The 19,660-nt window shown below is 33.9% G+C and overlaps 1 protein-coding gene across 2 annotated transcripts in view; it reads right to left on the reverse strand.

The window, feature by feature from the left end:
• LOC136034664 (chitin synthase chs-2-like) overlaps positions 1 to 19,660 on the reverse strand; it is a 126,158-nt gene that overhangs the window by 20,434 nt on the left and 86,064 nt on the right. For both annotated transcript variants that reach the window (XM_065715980.1, XM_065715979.1), the window contains 5 exons: positions 15,702 to 15,869; positions 14,586 to 14,891; positions 11,240 to 11,481; positions 9,689 to 9,867; positions 2,246 to 2,406 (listed from right to left, as the gene is read on the reverse strand). In XM_065715980.1, the coding sequence (XP_065572052.1) occupies positions 2,246 to 2,406; positions 9,689 to 9,867; positions 11,240 to 11,481; positions 14,586 to 14,891; positions 15,702 to 15,869 (1,056 nt within the window). The remainder of the gene's footprint in view (positions 1 to 2,245; positions 2,407 to 9,688; positions 9,868 to 11,239; positions 11,482 to 14,585; positions 14,892 to 15,701; positions 15,870 to 19,660) is intronic.

A 19,660-nucleotide genomic window follows, 5' to 3' on the forward strand; every position in this document is an offset into this window, starting at 1 on the left:
CGCTGTTGCTCTGCCTCACGTATTGTTCCCGTCCCTCCTCTTCCGAAATTTCAGACCTTCTGATCTTTCGCCCATTAAAGTTTCTTATTTTAAATTTTGTAAATTTTTACTTGGTTTCCCCCTTTCTTTTAGTAACACTGAGATTGTTTTAAAGCTTAATGTGAAGGATCCTGTAGTCTGTATAAAGAAAAATATAAAATATTTGAAGATAGGGCGAAAATTAGCCTTTTAGGCCACAATTTATTTCCGTTTTTTAGTAACAGTTCTGGCTCTTCATGATTTATAGGCTAATCTATTTAGAAAGTGTTTTTTTTTTTTTTTTTTAAGTGTTGGATCAATATTTGATAGGTTAAAATTGTAAGTGTTATCAGTTGTTTTTTTCTTTATATTATATTGTAGCGTACTCCTCATTTTTTGAGGGAAATAAAGAAAATAAAATAAAATAATAAATAACGATTTAATGTTAAAAGACTCTATGAATATTTTCGCCCAGTCTAATTTCAGACAACCTGTCCGCTTATCTAATGAAAACCGAAATTGTAGACAGACTAAATCTGTTGCAATGCAAAGAATAATTATTCAATCTAATTGGTAACTTCTCCTTCATTGATTTCAAGTTGGTTTTTGTTGTTTGATTCAGTGTCTTTTTTCGTCTCGTACAATTCACTTAAGAAGGTTAGATCAAGTTGTTGTTTCTTCTTTGTTTTTTTTCTTTTTTCTCTTTCTTATTTTTTTGAGCACTAAGGACGACTTGGCGGAGGTCCTTGTCAAAATATTCAATTGATTTTCATATTTTGCTACTGGCTGACAAAATCCTCGTTTTTCACCTATTTTTTTTCTTTTTTCATTTATTATTTCCTTTCTTTTTTTCATACGATATGATTTAAGAAAGTCAATCTTCCTTCCAATCCTAGGTACTGAGATAGAATCAAATTTTTTAATGGATACAAATATGTTCATTTAACGAATCTACACTAAATCAACGCAACAATGTTTTAGAGCCAGACCATGCCACAATCATTACTGTGACTTCTAGCATCTTGATTTGAGCTTATAGACTTATTTTCTTGTTATTCATATCTTATTAATACTTTTATTATTATTATCTTTATATTATTATTATTATTATTAATATTTTCTTATAAGACTATCCTCAGACAATGTTTCTAAGAATCTACACTAAATCAACACAACAATGTTTTAGAGCCAGACCATGCCACAATCATTACTGTGACTTCTAGCATCTTGATTTGAGCTTATAGACTTATTTTCTTGTTATTCATATCTTATTAATACTTTTATTATTATTATCTTTATATTATTATTATTATTATTAATATTTTCTTATAAGACTATCCTCAGACAATGTTTCTAAGAATCTACACTAAATCAACACAACAATATTTTAGAGCCATACCATGCCAGAATCAATACTGTGACTTATAGCTTCTTGATTTGAGCTTAAAGACCTATTTTCTTATTATTCCATGCTTATATTAATCTTCTAAAAGAAACTTCTTGTCCACTGTGCTTTTTTTTATTTTTACTGTTTCCCTGTTCTTGCTTATAATACCACTTAGAAGGCAGTGGAAAACAATCAGTCCTAAAAAACTTTAAACGTGGGGATTTGGTGGTAAATTAAAATGGAGATTAATCATGATGCAAAATGACAGCCCACATTTTTTTGCGTGTTCGTTCTTTATTTAATGTGTTTCATAAAATAAAGTTCTATATTCAAAATAGTTATAACATAAGCATCGTGAATGATAATTCAGTCTTTAAACTTCCATCGAAATAGTGGTTACATGGTTCTAACTACGTTTTTTTTTTAATTCAAAACCGATAATCTGACTCCACGGAGATATGCTTTCACGAATTTATGCATTTTAAGGATATTTTCGGTTTTTTGAATCTGTTGAGCAAAAAAAAGAAGAAACATCTAATATTTCATTTTTTTTCTCAATATCCTTGATCTACTACCTGCGGAATTTTTAAAAAAATACAAAAATTTTCGAGTTTAATATCTCAGGACCATTCCTATCATTAAGATTTCTGATGATGTTTACCAGCAATTTTTAGCCTCAAATCAGTTCGCTTATCAGAAATTGCTGATCTGCTGAAGAGCGTCTGCGTATTCGCTAAGAACTCATTTTCTGATCAACAACAGGATAATAAGAAAATACATTATTTCAAACACCTATTACAGTTGTCATTCTTACTTTAAAATTTAGCAAAATTAGCTTACCTGTTTTTCTGGATTTTTATCTAATGGCATTAAGTAACGTTCAATAAGCTCTTTGAAGAAATTAATTTCTAGACCTGGAAGGAAATCAACAACTCCTCTTTTTAGGTCACGGTCTTCTATCCAATATGGATTCTTCAAATCATCTCTTTCTAGTCGCGGCTCTAAAATAATACCACGTTTTCCATAAATCGCATTTCAGTTATAACTAATTACAATTACTGTATAATTATTTACAATAAAACAAGTTATTTTTAGGGAGAGCGAGAGAAAGAGAAAGAAAGAGGAAGAGTCAGAGAGAAAAAGGTTAAGAGAGAGAGAGAGAGAGAGAGAGAGAGAGAGAGAGAGAGAGAGAGAGAGAGAGAGAGAGAGAGAGAGAGAGAGAGAGAGAGAGAGAGAGAGAGAGAGAGAGAGAGAGAGAGAGAGAGAGAGAGAGAGAGAGAGAGAGAGAGAGAGAGAGAGAGTACAGCAGAGAAGAAGTAAATTCACCGTTATAACTACCATTTATATCTGCAATAGACCCATAGGAATAGGGGCGTGAATTTGGAAAGAGAGAGGGACCTGTTTAACTTGATGCCCTTGCCCCATACTTTAAAACTGATCACCCCTTCCACCTTAATCATGTTGAATTTAAGAGGAGTTCAGCACTCTTTGTTTGTCTTCAAATTAGTCTTTTTCAATACTGGGAGACTAACCTGCTTTGCTCTGCTTGTGAGTCAAGAACGAAAACTTTTAACGCAAAAAAGAAGTAAAATACCAAGTTAATCTTAATAGACGGCTTTATAATATTTTGTTTTTTGTTGTTCCTTCATATCTTGTCGTTCTGGTATCATTCTGGTGTCGGCTCTCGTAAGATTATTACCATTTTTGTGCCAACTCATTGTATTAGGTCTACCAGTGTTTTGGTGCAATGAAACCCTGATAGGAAAACACAGAAACAGATATTTTAAAATTGCGGTTGGGGGGGGGGGGGAGAATTTTTTTCGGATTTTTTTTAGCAGAAACACAGAAAAAAAGATTTTAAAAAAATTGGACAAACTCTAGGCCAACTTTGAAAACTTGAAGAATTTTGAAGCAATATCCAAATCAAAATAATTCATTAGATCCCGCAGTTTTGAATCAATACAGAATAACATATAGATGTATAAGTAGCAAGCAAAACTTCTAATCTAGACTGAGAAAAATGATCTTAAAAATTCCCAAATATTTTGGCTAAGCCTTTGGAAGACTCTACTAACATAAATTACAATAGAATAAATAGATAAAGCATACATGAAAATAGCTTAAAAGAGATAAGCTTATCACAGTCTATTTAATGTATATCGACAAAACCAGTGCAAAAAACAACTGATGATATTTCCCTATGTTTATATGATTATAGAAAACAAGCGCTTTACTGAAAACACAAAAACCAAGCATAAAAAACACCAATACTGATTTAGGAGTAAAAGGTGAGCACGTATCCTGCCAACAACAATCTATAATGGTTCTCATAGTCCAATATCAGCTGTGACATTAGTAACTTTCAATACACAATTAAAATTATCTTAAAACTTAAGTATGAAACTAAATATTATTTTAATAAAGGCAAAGTCACTGGACAACATATAGAAATAATAGATTGATTTATCAGGTAACATCTTGGTCTCACCAGCTATAACACCAATGGTGAGTAACTCACAATTTGCACGCTTTAGTATTACTCAAAATGGATAACAAATAAGCCATAATAAGAACACCGGGAATCTCTATACGACGGATATTTTCAACTTATGACGCATTAAATAAAAAAAAAAGTATTTTTAAATGAAAGTAAGGAGCAACATTAAAACTTAAAACGAACAGAAATTACTCTGTATATGAAAGGGACAGTTCCCTCCTCAACACCCCACTCTTTACGCTAAAGTTTGACACTTTCTCTTAGCTCTATTCCTAAAACAGAGCGTAAAGAGCGGGGCGTTGAGGAGGAAAAGCCCATTTCATACACGGAGTAATTTCTGTTCGTTTTACGTTTTAATATTGCTCCTAACTTTCATTAAAAAAAACTTTTTTTTTATTTAATTTTTGGACGTTTTTGAATTAATGCATGTTTTGATCTTAGCTCTCCGCACATAAATAATTAAAACGAAATTTGCATATTAATTAATTGGAATTAATCGGAAGATTTTAAGAAAAAAATGAGCGAGGGAGGAGGCCTAGTTGCCCTCTAATTCTTTGATTACTTAAAAAATCAACTAGAACTTTTAATCTTTTACAAACGTTTTCATTGGTAAAAAATATACATAACTTACAAATTAACTTAAGTAACGAACTTCTATATTCGTATGTTTTTATTGCGTATATGAGGGGGTTAAACCCTCATCGATACCTCGCTCTTTACACTAAAGCTTAAACTTTGTCCCAATTGCTCAAGAATGACCTCTGAATCACAAATGCCGTAGAATAAATAGTTGAAATTACTAAAAATACTCTAGCGTAAAAAGTGACGTATAGCGAGGAGGTAAACCCCACATATGCGTAATAATTTTGTTCGTTTTAAGTTTTAATGCTGCTCCTTACTTTCAGTAGAAAAAAATTTTCATATTTATTTTTTCATTGTTTTTTTTTTTTCAAATAATGATGGAAAATCCTGCGCCCCCTTCATTGAAATTCTCTTACCCCATGAGAAGCTTCTCTATGGAACTATCCTCCCACGTACCCCCCCCCCTCAACTCTCCCACCTAAACAAAAAAACTCCCTGAAAACGTATGTACTTCCCAGTAACCATTACTATATGTAAACACAGGTCAAAGTTTGTAACTTGCAGCCCCTCCCACAGGGACTACAGGGGAGTAAGTCGTCCCTAAAGACATAGTTATTAGGTTTTTCGACTATGGTGAATAAAATGGCTATCTCAGAATTTGATCTGGTGACTTTGGGGAAAAATGAGCGTGGGAGGGGGCCCTCCAATTTTTTTGTCACTTAAAAAGGGCACTAAAAATTTTAATTTCCGTTAGAATGAGCCCTCACCCGACATTCTAGGACCACTGAGTCGATATAATCACCCCTGGGAAAAAAAACAACAAACAAACAAAAAAACAAATAAACACGCATCCGTGATCTATCTTCTGGCAAAAAATGCAAAATTCCACGTTTTTGTAGATAGGAGCTTGAAAATTCTACAATAAGGTTCTGTGATACGCCAAATCTGATGGTGTGATTTTCGGTAAGATTTTATGACTTTTAGGAGGTGTTTCCCCCTATTTTCTAAAATGAGGCAAATCTTCTCAGGCGCGTAACTTTTGATGGGTGTAACTGATCTTGATGAAACTTATATATTTAAAATCAGCATTAAAATGCAATTCTTTTGATGTAACTATTGGTATAAAAGTCCATTTTTTAGAGTTTCGGTTACTATTGAGCCGGGTCGCTCCTTACTACAGTTCGCTGTCACGAACTGTTTGATATTCTAAAGCTAGTCTACAATCCTAATGCTTTATAGCATTAGATGGCTTTACTTCGGACTTGTCTACAAAACAGTCGTGGGGTGAATATAATTTAGCGAAATTTGTGTGAATATTATTTTAATTCCCCCCCCCCACAATATTGCAAAGATTGTTTAACTTATCGCAGGACAGTATCCAGGGTGGAGGGGCGGTTGTACCTAGTCCCCCCAAAAAAGAAATTGGCCGAAGCGTACAAAAGTAACAAAAAGGCTTGAATGATACCAACACCTCTATTTTTGTTACTTTATGGCTCTTGATGATGGTAGAATTTATAAAAAGCCCGTAAACATGATCAATAGCTTTTAAATGGGCCATTGAACATAGCTCTATGATGGTGTCGTAGCCCATCAAAAGTTACGAGCCTGAGAATATTTGACCTTTTTATGAAAAAAGAGGGAAACACACCAAAAGTCATAAAATCTTAATAAAAATCAAACCATCAAATTCAGCGGTTCAGAGAACCCTACTTTAGAGGTTCCAAACTCCTGTCTGCAAAAATTCGGAATTTCGCTTTTATACCAGAAGAAAGATCACGGATGCGTGTTTATTTGTTTTTGTTTTGTTTTGTTTTTCCTGCCCAAGGATGATTCTATCGACCCAGTGGTCCTAAGATATTACGAGAGGGCTCATTCAAACAGAAATTAAAAGTTCTGGTGCCATTTTTACGTGACCCAAAAAATGTAGGGCAACTAGCCCCCCCTTCGCTCATCTTTTCCCAGAGTTGCCCGAATCAACTTTTGAGAAAGCCATTTTGTTCAGCATAGTCGAAAAATGTAATAACTTTGTTTTTAGGAGTAAAATGAACCTCCACAGTCCTCGGAGGAAGGGCTGCAAGTTGTTAACCTTGCCCATTGTTTACATATAGTATTTATTATTGGGAAGAATAAGGTCATTTTTTTTTGGGGGGGGGGGGCACTTTAGGTGGGTTTCTATGGGTTCTTCCTTGGAGAGGGAAATTTTTGGGGAGTGAATAATATAGGGGAAATGTTACACTGGGGGGTTTTGGCAGGATTACCATACAAAATTATTTTTAATTGTCTTATATTCTCTATGCCAAATTTTTTATGTGGGGATGTTCCGGGGGAATTATCCAGTGGCTTTTTTTGCGCGTTTAGTTTTCTGGAAGGGGGCATTTCTGGAGAATCGAGAAACCTATTAAAGATTAAAGTCTTATTCAAATGAAAAAATGCTAAGGAGAACTTTTCCACAAGCAGGTGAATCGTCCACAAGCAATTTTACAGGGATGGGGTATTTTCAGTGAGGATGGAACTCCCTGGAAGGAATTTGATGCACTTAACTTTGGATGAAATTCTCACGGAGGAGCTTTCAGTGAGGGGAAGGGGTATATTTCATAGAGGGTGAGCCATATTTACGATCATTAAGTGAGAAATGAACAGAAATTATGCCATTTATGAAGGGCTGCCCCCTCCTCAATACCTTACTCTTTACGCTAAAGTTTGACGGTTACTAAAATTGAAACACGGGTTCAATGAATTAGAATGGGAAGCTTTTTTAAAAGTGCTTACAGCTTAAACGTAAAGAGCAAACTATTGAGAGGGGGGCAACCCTTCATATCCGGAATAAATCTGCCAGAATTAATATGAAAATTTTGTTTAATTCTTCATGTACGGTGAGCCAAATCCGAACCTGCATTAGTTGAAAAATGTTCATAAATTGAATAAAAAGGAATGAGGTTTTTTTAAACTTAAAGTAAGCAGCGACATTAAAATTTAGAATGAACAGAAATTATTCCATAAATAAAAGGGGCTGTCCGCTCCTCAACACCTCGCTCTTTACGCTGAATTTATTTTTTGTTTTAAAAGATATAGTTGTGCCAAAGAGTAAGAGCAAGGCGCTAAGGAGGGGACAGTCCCTTTCATATACAGAATAATTATTTTTTCGTTTTAATTTTCAACGTCGCTCCTTACTTGCAGTTAAAAAACTTAATTTTTTATTTAATACAAAACAAGTGACAAAACTATATTCGAAGAAATACCTTAGAGCTATGAGAGCTCAATTTTCCGAGTTTATTTAAAAAGTGGACAAAGGTCGTGACCCTGGAAAAGATTGAGAAAGTTATGGATTCTCCAATTTCTGCACAAGTTTTGGCAGAATATTATACTTCTATTTTGTCAAAAGTAAATTACTCTGTTGGCTCTTATTTTAGTCAATTTGTTCATAGTTTTCTAGCTTCTAAGGTGTCGTCATATAATTTTATTGTTGTGTTTTTATTTTCCGTCGAAACTGCTCTTTAAAATTGAAATATTCATCTATTGACTTTGATGGGTTTATGCGCTTCATTTTCAGTCTTACTGAAAACTTGTAGTTTTAAGCCTTCAATTGTCATTTCAAATTTGTGTTAGTTTGTCTGTTGTGCCTGATAGCTTTTTATGTTCTTATAAAGGTATATCTCCTCTCAATTGTTCGTCTTACAAACCTATTACGGGATCTTGCAATCTGAGTAAAGTTTTTGTATGTATTCTTCTTCCCAGGGGTGCAGCTTGGGTTTTGAGTTTGAAGGGAGGATATAAAGAATATGGCGGTAAAATTGTCCATTGTACCGTCAAATGCAAACACATAAGCTAAATTAAACTAAAAACGTAATTTAAATAGCTAGGTGTTTGCGTTGCGCGCCGACACCTGGGAGCAGACCCCCCCCCCCCCTTAGCTGTGCCCCTGCCTCTTGCACACACTAATTATGGGATTGAATCTGATGGGAATCAGCCTGATTTTTGGCCTGGGGTTGGATGCAGTAATGCTTACCGGATTCTTTCTTCTCTTCTTCTTCTCAAATTAATCAACCTATGCACGTTTGCGCTCTTGAAATTTCCATAGCTCTTGATTCTGTTAACAATTCTAGGTTTTTCACTCCTTGTTTGCAAAAGGGACTATATTTCTATTATTTTATTGCTGATGTAGTGTTATTCTTTTTCTTTTCTTAAATTTAAAGTTAATGGTTAATTCTGAAAAAAAAGAAAAAAGAATACCTTTTTGGAAAGGGGTTAAACAAGTTGATGTTTTGTCACCTAGTTTGTTCAAAATTGGCGTTTCTTATGCTATCAATTATATGCCTCCGACATTTTTTTCTGGGTTGTCTAATGTTTCGTATTTTGCATATGCTGATGACATTCATGTCATTAAGATTGCCTTTCCGATTCTATTAATTATGTTTCTGAGGTTTTGCATAAAAGTTTAATTTAGTATAAAAGGGATTAGATTGATAATAGATTAAATATCATTTAAAATACTTTAATTGGAAAACAAGCCTTAGCCTCTTATAGCATTGATGCTGGCCAAGAAATATGAATTTGGGAAGCCGGCACCCAAAGTATGGAATTTATCTAGTAAAGCTCAGAGGGTTATATACACTTTGAAATGTTTGCGCTATTTTAAGGTGTCAATTTACTTCCGCCAGAGGGGAAAACGAAAATTCAAGACCTTTTCAAACTTATTAACATTAAACGGCCTTTAACATCCTCTTTTTATTTCTTTTAATGTTGTTAACCAATATATTTATATAAAAAATATTTTATTTCATTAAAATCTCATATCAAAAGATAGAGTTCATTTTTACGACCCTGTGCATTATTATTGCCTTATTATAATTTAAAATGTATACATTATGCTACTATCGTATGAAATTGTTCAGAAGTTTGAAAAACAGCTATGAAAGCTATTCAGATATACTATGCATATGTTTTTCTATGCATATATATTCGTATTTTTCTATATATATATATATATATATATATATATATATATATATATATATATATATATATATAAAAGAAGAAACAATTCTACTGAAGCAATAACATTGTTCCGTAACACAGTCTGTATTTGGATTCGAACTCTGGATACACATTTTCTTCGAATTCTTTAAGTTTATCTAAAAAGAATGTTCTCAATCCCGGAGAAATTAGAAATACTTCATAAAATACAAATAATTCATAACATTTACCGGTAATGAGCTCATTCATACTGGCTCTAGGCTTCTCCTCTTCAAAAATTTCATCATCTTCTTCTTCAATTTCTTGTGTTTCTTCTGCAAGGCTATTTAAGGGTTGTCCTAGAGGCTTTGACACTGACATTCGTACTGTGCTTCGACGACGTAAGGATGGAGCAGTAATTTCGGTAGTTCTATAATATGAAAAATATTTATGATTAAGCACAATTAAAATTAAGTGAAAAAAAGTATAGAAATACTAATGGAGCACAGTGATCTTAAACAATCGTCTGGACTCAGATGCCTCAAAATAAAAACAAATCTTATTTAGACTATTTTAAATACATTAGTTAAAAAATTTGAAATTTTTTCTATTTGGAAAAATAGTATGACTTTAATAGAGCATTTTTGGCCGATACCATAGACATATTCAAAATTTTACTCATCACCTAGAGTTTTATTATCTTGTAAAACATCTGAATTTTCAAAACAAAGAAAAGATTATTGCAAAAAATACAGGCGAAAAGAAAAAACAGCATTTAACTATACACTTCGTACAAAGGCGCAAAGGGAATTGTTGCATTGAACGAATTTTTCAACTTCTTGTCCAATAAGATTAAATATTTCTTCATTTTCTATTTAGATTTTGGAATAATACGAGGTATACCAACGAGAGTGGACACTGCCATACTCTCTATTCAGAATGGTATAAAAAATGCAAAGAGAGTTGACTCATCTCTGTCCATAAAACTCGAGTTCTAAGACTCTTACTCTTTGGCTACGAAAATTTTTCGGGTCTAACAATTTAAAGAACGCCAAAATGCTGCTTTAAATGTCGCTCCCCAAACCATATTTAACACGCTTGTCTGGTTGAAAGTGGTTAAAATGTGTGCTGGAACACATATTGCTACGAAAGATAAACCATGCATTCCCCCCTTCCCTCCTAGATGTGCTAACTGCGATAAAAACCGAGTATTTTACAGCTTAGTTTGCCCTGGCTTCAATTTCTACTATTCTACAGGTTCTTGTGTTCTATTCAAAATAATCTACAAAGGTACAAAGTAGAGGGGGACACCTCCCTATATGAGGGTGCTAAAATCTTTCACATGCATAAATAACTGGTAGGCTATACAGTATGCGTGCACTGGAGGGTGCCAATTTCTAGACATTGGGGAGTAAAACTGGAGAAAAGCTTTGATCCTAATTAAAAAATCTATTGTCTTTTTTTTGCATATGCTTCATTAATTTTTGAACCTTGAAGTCAAGGTTTGGCTCATTAACCTCTGCCACTAAATGTTATTTTCAAGTTTGGTCAAATTATGCTTATAACTTGGGCAAAGATAATGGCCTTCTACAACACAGCTAGCCAACATTACAGTTTCCAACAGTGTAACTTCCCCACTTTTGCGATGCGAGGGGTAAATTACAGGGTGGATACCGGATGGATAGACAGTGTAACTACATTTTGGAGTGAAGCAAAAGTACAAAGCCTCATCTTGCAGTGCATTCACTACATCCCTTCCATAGAAATTGTAAGGTATATTTGGGAAATGCTGATAAAAATACCTTTCAATTCTTTCGAGTTTCTTCTTGAGATCTTCAAGTGTTTCTGCAATTCTCAAAAGTTGCTGCTCTGTCTGTTCAGGTTTTTTGTAAGTGCAACACATGCACTTAAATAAATTTGCTAGGTTGAATTCAATGGAGCCCATTTCATCATCTGGCTTATTACTGTGGAGCCAAGACAACATGCTTTTTTCTTTCGCTTTTTGTCGAGCCAACTCGACGGCCTTTCTTTCTGCTTCAAGCTCCTAGTTTTTTAATAGAGAAAAATTCATTTTAATATAGTTAACTGGGAAATGGCTACAAAATGATTCATTTCTACGATGTAAAATAGAATAAAACAAATAGAAAAACGAATATTTAGGAGCGTGCGTAACGAACTTGCGGAAATTAACAATCGTCCAAAGAAAATACATACTTTTGTGTTTTCCCAAATCATTCAAGCCAAAAATAGCAAAATTAGTACTTTAACATTACTTTAAATACAAATTAAAAAGCCGGAAAAAAGACAATGCAACCACATGAGAGCATACTTTAAGCAGCTTTCTCGTCAAGTGGTCTTTTACCGCCTGCTAACCCCCCCCCCCCGAAGAAAAAACAAAATAAATAAATGACCTTTTTTTATATTTTTGCCTCTTTAAGATAAAAATAGGGAAATAATTCAATACAATTACAGGGATCACCAAGAACGTGAAGGAAATTTAAACATCACTTTCACACACACAATGTTAATTTAACTTCCAAAACAATTCCACAAGAACACAAACATCTGGGTCGCAACCTAATACTTGTCATAGCACTTAATCAGCTATTCTACTCATCCAATGCATTGATTTGCAGAATTTCCACAAACCTGAAGAGAATATAGCCAAAATAAATCACCCTAGAATAATTTATCTAGAGAAACTATGATGAAAAGCACAAGATTTTTAAGATCTAGTACTTTTTTTCCGATATCATTAATGAAAAATAATAGGAGACTTAAGAATATACGAAAAGTATAGGAGGCTACGCGGAGACTTCCCCTTCTCTGCCTGCATACCTGACTTGGTAACTCGGCAGTTGGGTGGTATTGAAAATAGCAAAATTTAAGCTTGTATAATAAGTATAGAGAAATAATGTTTTACCATTTCCATAATTTATGTTCAAATATGTACCCCACATACCTCGTATTTTACTGAAATGCATCTGATTTTAATTTTGAGATGGCCAATTGTTGTCGTAGAAACTTCGAAACCAGCCCATTCAATTGGAAATTGAAAGGAACAGTTCGCTTATTAATAGTCGAAAGTTATTGAAGAGAACTAACCCCCCTTACACGCCCACCATTTCCCCAAACACATCCAATAAAAATTTTAAGATGGCCATTTGTTCAATGTAATTTAAAGGTCTGGAAATTATGCCTCTGAGGATGGCCCCCCCCCCGAAAAAATCATTCAGGACAAGAGCTGTACGTTATGCCCTGGGGGCATATAAGGCATATATATATATAAAGGGTGATCGTATAAACTTCAGAGGGGACTCATTGGATTCACAATCAGAAGTTCTGGTGCCACCACACCTCGTTTTTTACCGAAATGCATCGGACAGAAATTTTAAGAAGGCCATTTGTTGTCGCAGAAACTTCAAAAACAGCTAATTTGATTGGAGATTAAAAGGGTCAGTGCCTTTTCTATTAGTCGAAACTGATTGGAGGGCAACTAATCCCAATCCCTCGCCCACCCTTTCCCCGAACACACCCAATAAAAATTTTGAAATAGCCATTTTGTTCAACGTAATTGAAAGGACCGGAAATTATGTTTTGAGGTTGACACCCCCCCCCCGTCGAAGCCCTCAGGGCAAGACAAATTATGCCCTGGGGGATATAAGGTATATATAGAAAGGGTTTTTGTATAAACTTCGGAGGGGGCTCGTTGGATTGGTAATCATAAGTTCTAGTGCCCTTGTTAAGATTCAGAGTGATCGGTGGTTGGATAACCCTACCCCTCCAATCCTCGTATTCTCCCGTAATGCATCCGATAGAAATTTGATATGGCCATTTTCTGTCGTAGAAACTTCGAAAAAGGCTCATCATTTGGATATTGGAATGGATAGCGACCTTTTTTAAATTAAAAGTGACTGGGTAACAAGCCCCCCCCCCCTCTTACATCAATTGCCAAAATACATCTCATCAAAATTCTGACACAGTCATTTTGTTCATTGCAGTTGAAAGGTCAGGAAATTATGTCTTTTTAAGCTCCTTTAAGCCAATAATAAGCAAAAATGAAGTCAGTTAATCTTCCGAGCGTAAAACTACCAAAGATCACAATCAATAAATAAATGAAACCCAAAACGAACAGAAATTACAATAAATAGCTGAGTCAAACTCAAAACAAGCAAAAATCAACATGAGTAGGACTGATAACCCCTACGCCTTGTCAAGACCAGAATAAAATTTGTGGTTTACTGAAATTTGCGGTTTACATTTCTCTGTTAAGGTTTTGACAATTTTTCATTTATGAAAGTAATAAAGGTGAAAACATTTCAAGCGTATTTTTTACAGTAAACATTTTTTAGTGAAGAGCATCACGGCATCAAACTCAAAGCCGAAAAAAGGCACTCATCACCAAGGGTATAAGACAACTTAAGAACTATTTATGCCAGATCAAAATTAAACTGTAGCTAAGACCTACAGAGTTCTTATTAGATGGATTGAAATTCATAATTAAAAGGTGATCCTCAGATTGTTCTATAGCGGTAATTTAATGCATGTGTATCTTTTACAAACCAGCGAAAATTTAAAGAGTGGAGAGAGGGAAATGAGGGCCACTAAAGGGTGGTCAAAAAGACTTTTTGGAGTCAATGACACATTTTACTTCCAAAGATTACAGAGTTTGCAATTTTGGTCCTCTAATGGGATCTAAAGCTTCTTACCCAATTTCATGTATACCCTTGACTCCAAATGTATTTGTCCGTGTTAATTCAAAAAACAATTTTTAAAGACTTCTTTATATGGTTTTTCAAGCTTCTCCGAATGCTGCAGATAAATCTTGTTTATTTTTTAAGAAATGACTCAAGAAAAACTAAATATCCTTTTTAGGTAATCTTTTAGATATTTCTATTTTGGACCAAACTGATTTCGTTAACTATTTCTTGAATGCCCACCCATAGTAGGTTCACATTGGACGTTATTGAGTACTTTTTTCTGGACCCTTCTGACAAGTAGCCATCAAAGAGATTACTGAACTGACTTGTTAAAAATACGAGGCAGCGTTTAACAAAAGTAAAGTATTCAAAAATATTGACCCTGGTCACTATACTGATGATTTAAGCTTGGTAATTTGAACACCAATAGCTACAGAAAAAAACTTACCTCTTTCGTCTTGGCTACGGGTGTATCTCTTGTACCCCATGATACGTCATTCATATTAAACAAAGAATAAATGATCAAAAGTAAGTACATAGATGGCACTGTAAGATAGTAAACGAGGCCACATGGCAGACACCAAAATTCTTGGGGATGAAGCAGTGCAGCAATAATAAATGAGGCAGCAGAGGCAATTAAGAATATAGCCGAGGGAGAGTTGAGGCCATCATCTATCATTTGTTTGACCATACCAACTAATACAGCCATCATCACAAGAGCATACACTGTACTCAACCCTTGTGCAAATATTAGCTGAAAAAAAGAACAATAAACATATGGGAGCAACTCAATACATATACGAGTAAAATATATGTATCCATATAAATGTACATATATATATATATATATATATATATATATATATATATATATATATATATATATATATATATATATATATATATATATATATATATATATATATATATATATATATATATATATATATATATATATATATATATATATATATATATATATATATATATATATATATATATATATATATATATATATATATATATATATATATATATATATATATATATATATATATATATGTATAATAGTCTGCATTATCTATTTTTTCTTGAAAAAAAGCGCAGACAATCCTTTCTTCTGAACTAGACATTATAACAAAAAATTAAGCATTATTGACAATACACCTCAGCCGTTATTAATAAAAAGAAAAATCTTTTAAATTTTTATTTTTAAAAATATAATTTTTAAGTCATTTTTTCCTTGGTATATTTGGACGTTGTTTGCTTTTCAACTCAATACTTTAGCTTTAATGTAATGGGAAAATTATCTGGAGTGGAACGTAGGGAAAAATGAATGAGGGGACTAAAGCTACCTCTAATTTAAGAGAACATTTAGTCATCTACACTGTTGACTGTTTTTTTTTTAAGTTAAAATACATTGACTTTGAATTTTTCTTGAAATGAGATGAGGTTTTAAAATCGAGAACGTTAGAATTTTGTTTTAAAATAATAATATCTTTATTCATATATCTATTTGAAGTGTTTGTTTACCTTAAGTTACAGTAAAAAGCAAAATACATACCTGCCATTTTTGTTTAGCGAAAAAGCAAACACCCATGAAAGCTACAATTGGAATAAGATTTATAAAGAAGGATCTATAAAGGTCCAATCCAAATGCAGCATTGAATGCACCAACAATCATAAGGAAAATTGTTCCAGGACCCAAAACTGTTCCAGTGAAGAGAAAAACCTATGGAAAACAAAAATCAATACGTTTGAGCCATTTCGTTGGAAAACAATTACCCAATACTAATTAAATAAAACAAGGATACGGCACTAGACCCTTAAAGTCCAAACCAGTGGTGCTGATCACCGTTAGAAGGCCCTTCAGCCAGGAAGTACAATGCAAGGTTAGGACCAGCCATCCTGTGCTTTCATACACCCTTCCTGCCTACGTTCCCCAGATTTCTCCAGGTACTCATTTAGAGGTGGGTCAACTCAGGCTGAGCTTATACAGTCATGCCACCGACCCCTGTCCCAAACCAAAAAAACAACCACAATGGGAATCGAACACCTGCCCTTCGGACAAGGGATCCCAAATTTAACGCACAAACCACTCGGCTAAGGTAACGCAATAAAAGATACTATAACCAACTGAAAGAGAGCAAATAATCCTAATTAATGACTAAAAGCTTCAAATTAAAATCAATAAGGCAATTTCAAAAGTAAAGATGTATATCCTATAACAATCGAAAAATATATTTCCTGAAAAAATATAAAGATGCGTCATGCAAAAACGGGATAAAGTTTCTTGGACAGTTGAACTGTCGTCAAAATTAAGCATTGGAAAAAACTACTTATCATTTATGCTTTTATCATTCAACTTTCTAATGAAACTACATATATCTTATCTTATATTTAGCTACATAAAAATATAAAAATTAATCTGATTACCTTATATCCCTACGGGAAGCATTAATACACTAATCAAATCTTTACAGGTTACCAGTGTAAAGTATATGACATTCAAAGAAACGACTTCTGTCTGGTACCAAATGTAACCAAAAAGTGGTATGGCGTTGCAAGCGAAACAGCTTGATAGTGTAACATCAATTTTTATACTGTTGCAGCAATGCTAAGACTTTCGTTGAAATACATTGTTTCAATATATAGGTTTTATCGGTGCTACAGGATTTTACCCACCTATACTATGTAAATTTACCCGGAAAACTGAATAAAATCACATTGCTCTTGATTGTACCACCTGTTTTGTCTAGTCTCCTGTATTTGTCTGTTTTTTATAAGGTCCAGTAGTAGTCACTTAATAAAGTGGCGCACTGTGAAAGAGGCTATGAACTAAATTTCAACTGGTACTTGAATAGTGACATAACACACCTCTGGCTACAGCTGGAGGTGATAATGATACGTAGAGTCAAAATTAGATAACTAACAATCTTTTCCTGGAAAGTGGCCTAATAAAGATTTCCACATTAATCACACATTTCATTGATGAAGAAAGACGTATATCTCGAATTGCAATTAACTTTATGATCTGCACAGTTTATCAGCTTATGGTTGGATCATATTAACTATCTAAAAAGGTTGTCCAGAGAGAAAACTCTTATCATAAGTATTAAAATTCACTTTACAATTCATAAATACAAGTGTACCTGATGTAGGTTTTTAACTATTTTTGATCAATTTTTGAATCTAGTAACACAGTTTTTCCAACAATCATGTCAATTCATCATATTAAAAAATAGGTAAAAATTCGAGAAGGAAGACAAGATTAAGTAAGAAAAAATTGGGAGAAACACAAATAGAAGCAGCTTTGTAGCGTTGTCTTAGTAAATGCCAGTTTCTTTCTCTGCATTATTTCCTCCCCTTTCTCTGGCCACTTCGTATGGAAGGAGGTGTCCTGGAATTTCTAGTGCCGTTTTCCCCTTCCCTTGCGTGCTCTTTGTTGCAACCAAGTCCCTTTCCCATGCATCCAATCAGACTTTGGTATAACATATTTATTTAGAATGTTCAAAAGGTCCAAGATATATACCTTCATGGACGATATGAACCCAACAACCTTTGGGACAAAGGCCATAAATGGTGGATATTGCCAATAGATTACAAGTATGTTTTGTAATAGGAAAATTGAGAGTTTTCTGGTCATGGGTGCGTGATTAGCTTGAAATTTCCAAAGATATATTCTTTGTATCAAGAGGATTATACATTTTGCATTGGGAGAGAGTGGGTGTTGATGAGGAAAATGGGCCCAAAAAGGTCCAAAAACTGCCTTCTCGACTGGTATCTAGCTTCTTATAAAGCCCAGTTTCTTTGGCTGAGACTTCAATGCAGAAGGATATATGGAAAAGAAGTATTGGTACTCCCCAGAAACTCCCCAGGGCCAATTCACTTTGCACAAAAGGAAGGGTCGGTGAAAATTGGGAAACGATTTACTCGGTTTGAAGTTCAATGTTCTGTTGTAATTAAAATTGAGGGGGTCATCAGAGCCCCACATGGGGTGGTGTTAGAAACCAGACCCCCGTATCGTAGCATAATTTGGAATAGCCATTCAGTTCAGAAACGTCAAAAGGCCTAATATGTATTGCTCAAAGATTGACACCCTCCCCAAATCCAGAAGGAAATGGCCCCAACTTATGTAAACTACGTACTGTTCGCAGATGGAATTAAGTAGAAAAGGACACTATGTTTGGCGTTGATTGTCCAAGGGGATTGATTGGTAAAGGTTTCCCTTTACAGTGAGAAAACTTGGGGAAAAACTGTTTAATCCAAAAAGGGACCAAACACTTTTTTCGGCGTCAGCTAGAACTTATTATATTTTTGTTCAGCATAGTTATTTAAATTTGCATGATTTAGAACATTCTGAACCAAAAGATTAAAAGATCCCAGAAGCAGAAAAATAGGGCTTAAATTTTGTTTTAAATTTTGTTTTAAATTTTGTTTCTAGGCCATTTAGACCCCTATGCAGAAGACAAATTTAAATAACATTGGCTTTATCTTATTTTCTGATAGGTTTGTTACTTACACAGTATGTAGAGGCTGAATAACAACAAAATATTTTGAATATTAGTTTCATAGATACCTGGCGCCTGAAACTGGACCAAACAATTGATTTTCTCAGATTAGCTTGAACTTACAAAGCATACAGACAGAGACAAGGTTACCTCAATGAAGATAAAAGTATGCCAAAAAGATTCGACACCATCAACAGCACCAATTTTTTCTTATTTCTTTAATATTGTCGGCAAACAAGTTATTGAGAAAAACGAACCTTAGAGGAAAAAAGGGCTGTATTCTTTGTGAAACTTCAGAATGGGCCAAACATTGTTCTTTTCTTATTGATCTGAAACTTCCAGCCGAAGTACAACTTGAAAAAGGGCACCTTATCGAGTTCAACAAATATAAGAGTGAAAATATTATTGAATCAATTCATAGTGGGAAAAAATAGAATCTTCTATGTTTTCTACTCGAAGATCTCAGGCCATATAGATGTCTCAATAAAAGTTTTAAAACCCAAAGAAAAAACACAATTGAAACAAAAATGAGGGTACTAATCTAGTAATACTGATTCATAACGTCAATTTTTTGTGTATTTATTTAGTTACATAAGAATAGTAAGGGAAGTCGGAACTTCATTAGAGGGAATAAAAAGTGAAGATTTGAACGTGTCGGGGCATCCAAAGGTACATTGGCCTCTGGAAGCGTGGTGCTTCTTCGAATTGTTGTTAGTAGCAGCAGTAGTAGTATATCTCCTGATTTCATGTTTCTTGGCCGTGGTAGGTGAGTTCCTGTAACGCACAACGCATCTAGTTCTAAACTTCTAAATCTGTGATAGAAATACCAATAAAGTAGTTTTCTTATAAAACCGTACCATTTCATGTCATAATTTTCTTATATTGAGCTTACAATATAATTCTCATAAGAAGTCTCTCGCCTCTAATGTTCATTTTTTTATTCACAAATGCACAGGCTTTTACTCTTAAAATTTATTGCCATTCCTAGTGCTTGGATAAATTTCATTGGAAA

This window comes from Artemia franciscana, chromosome 13, assembly GCF_032884065.1.
Source record: "Artemia franciscana chromosome 13, ASM3288406v1, whole genome shotgun sequence".
In the NCBI taxonomy this organism is placed as follows: Eukaryota; Metazoa; Arthropoda; class Branchiopoda; order Anostraca; family Artemiidae; genus Artemia; species Artemia franciscana.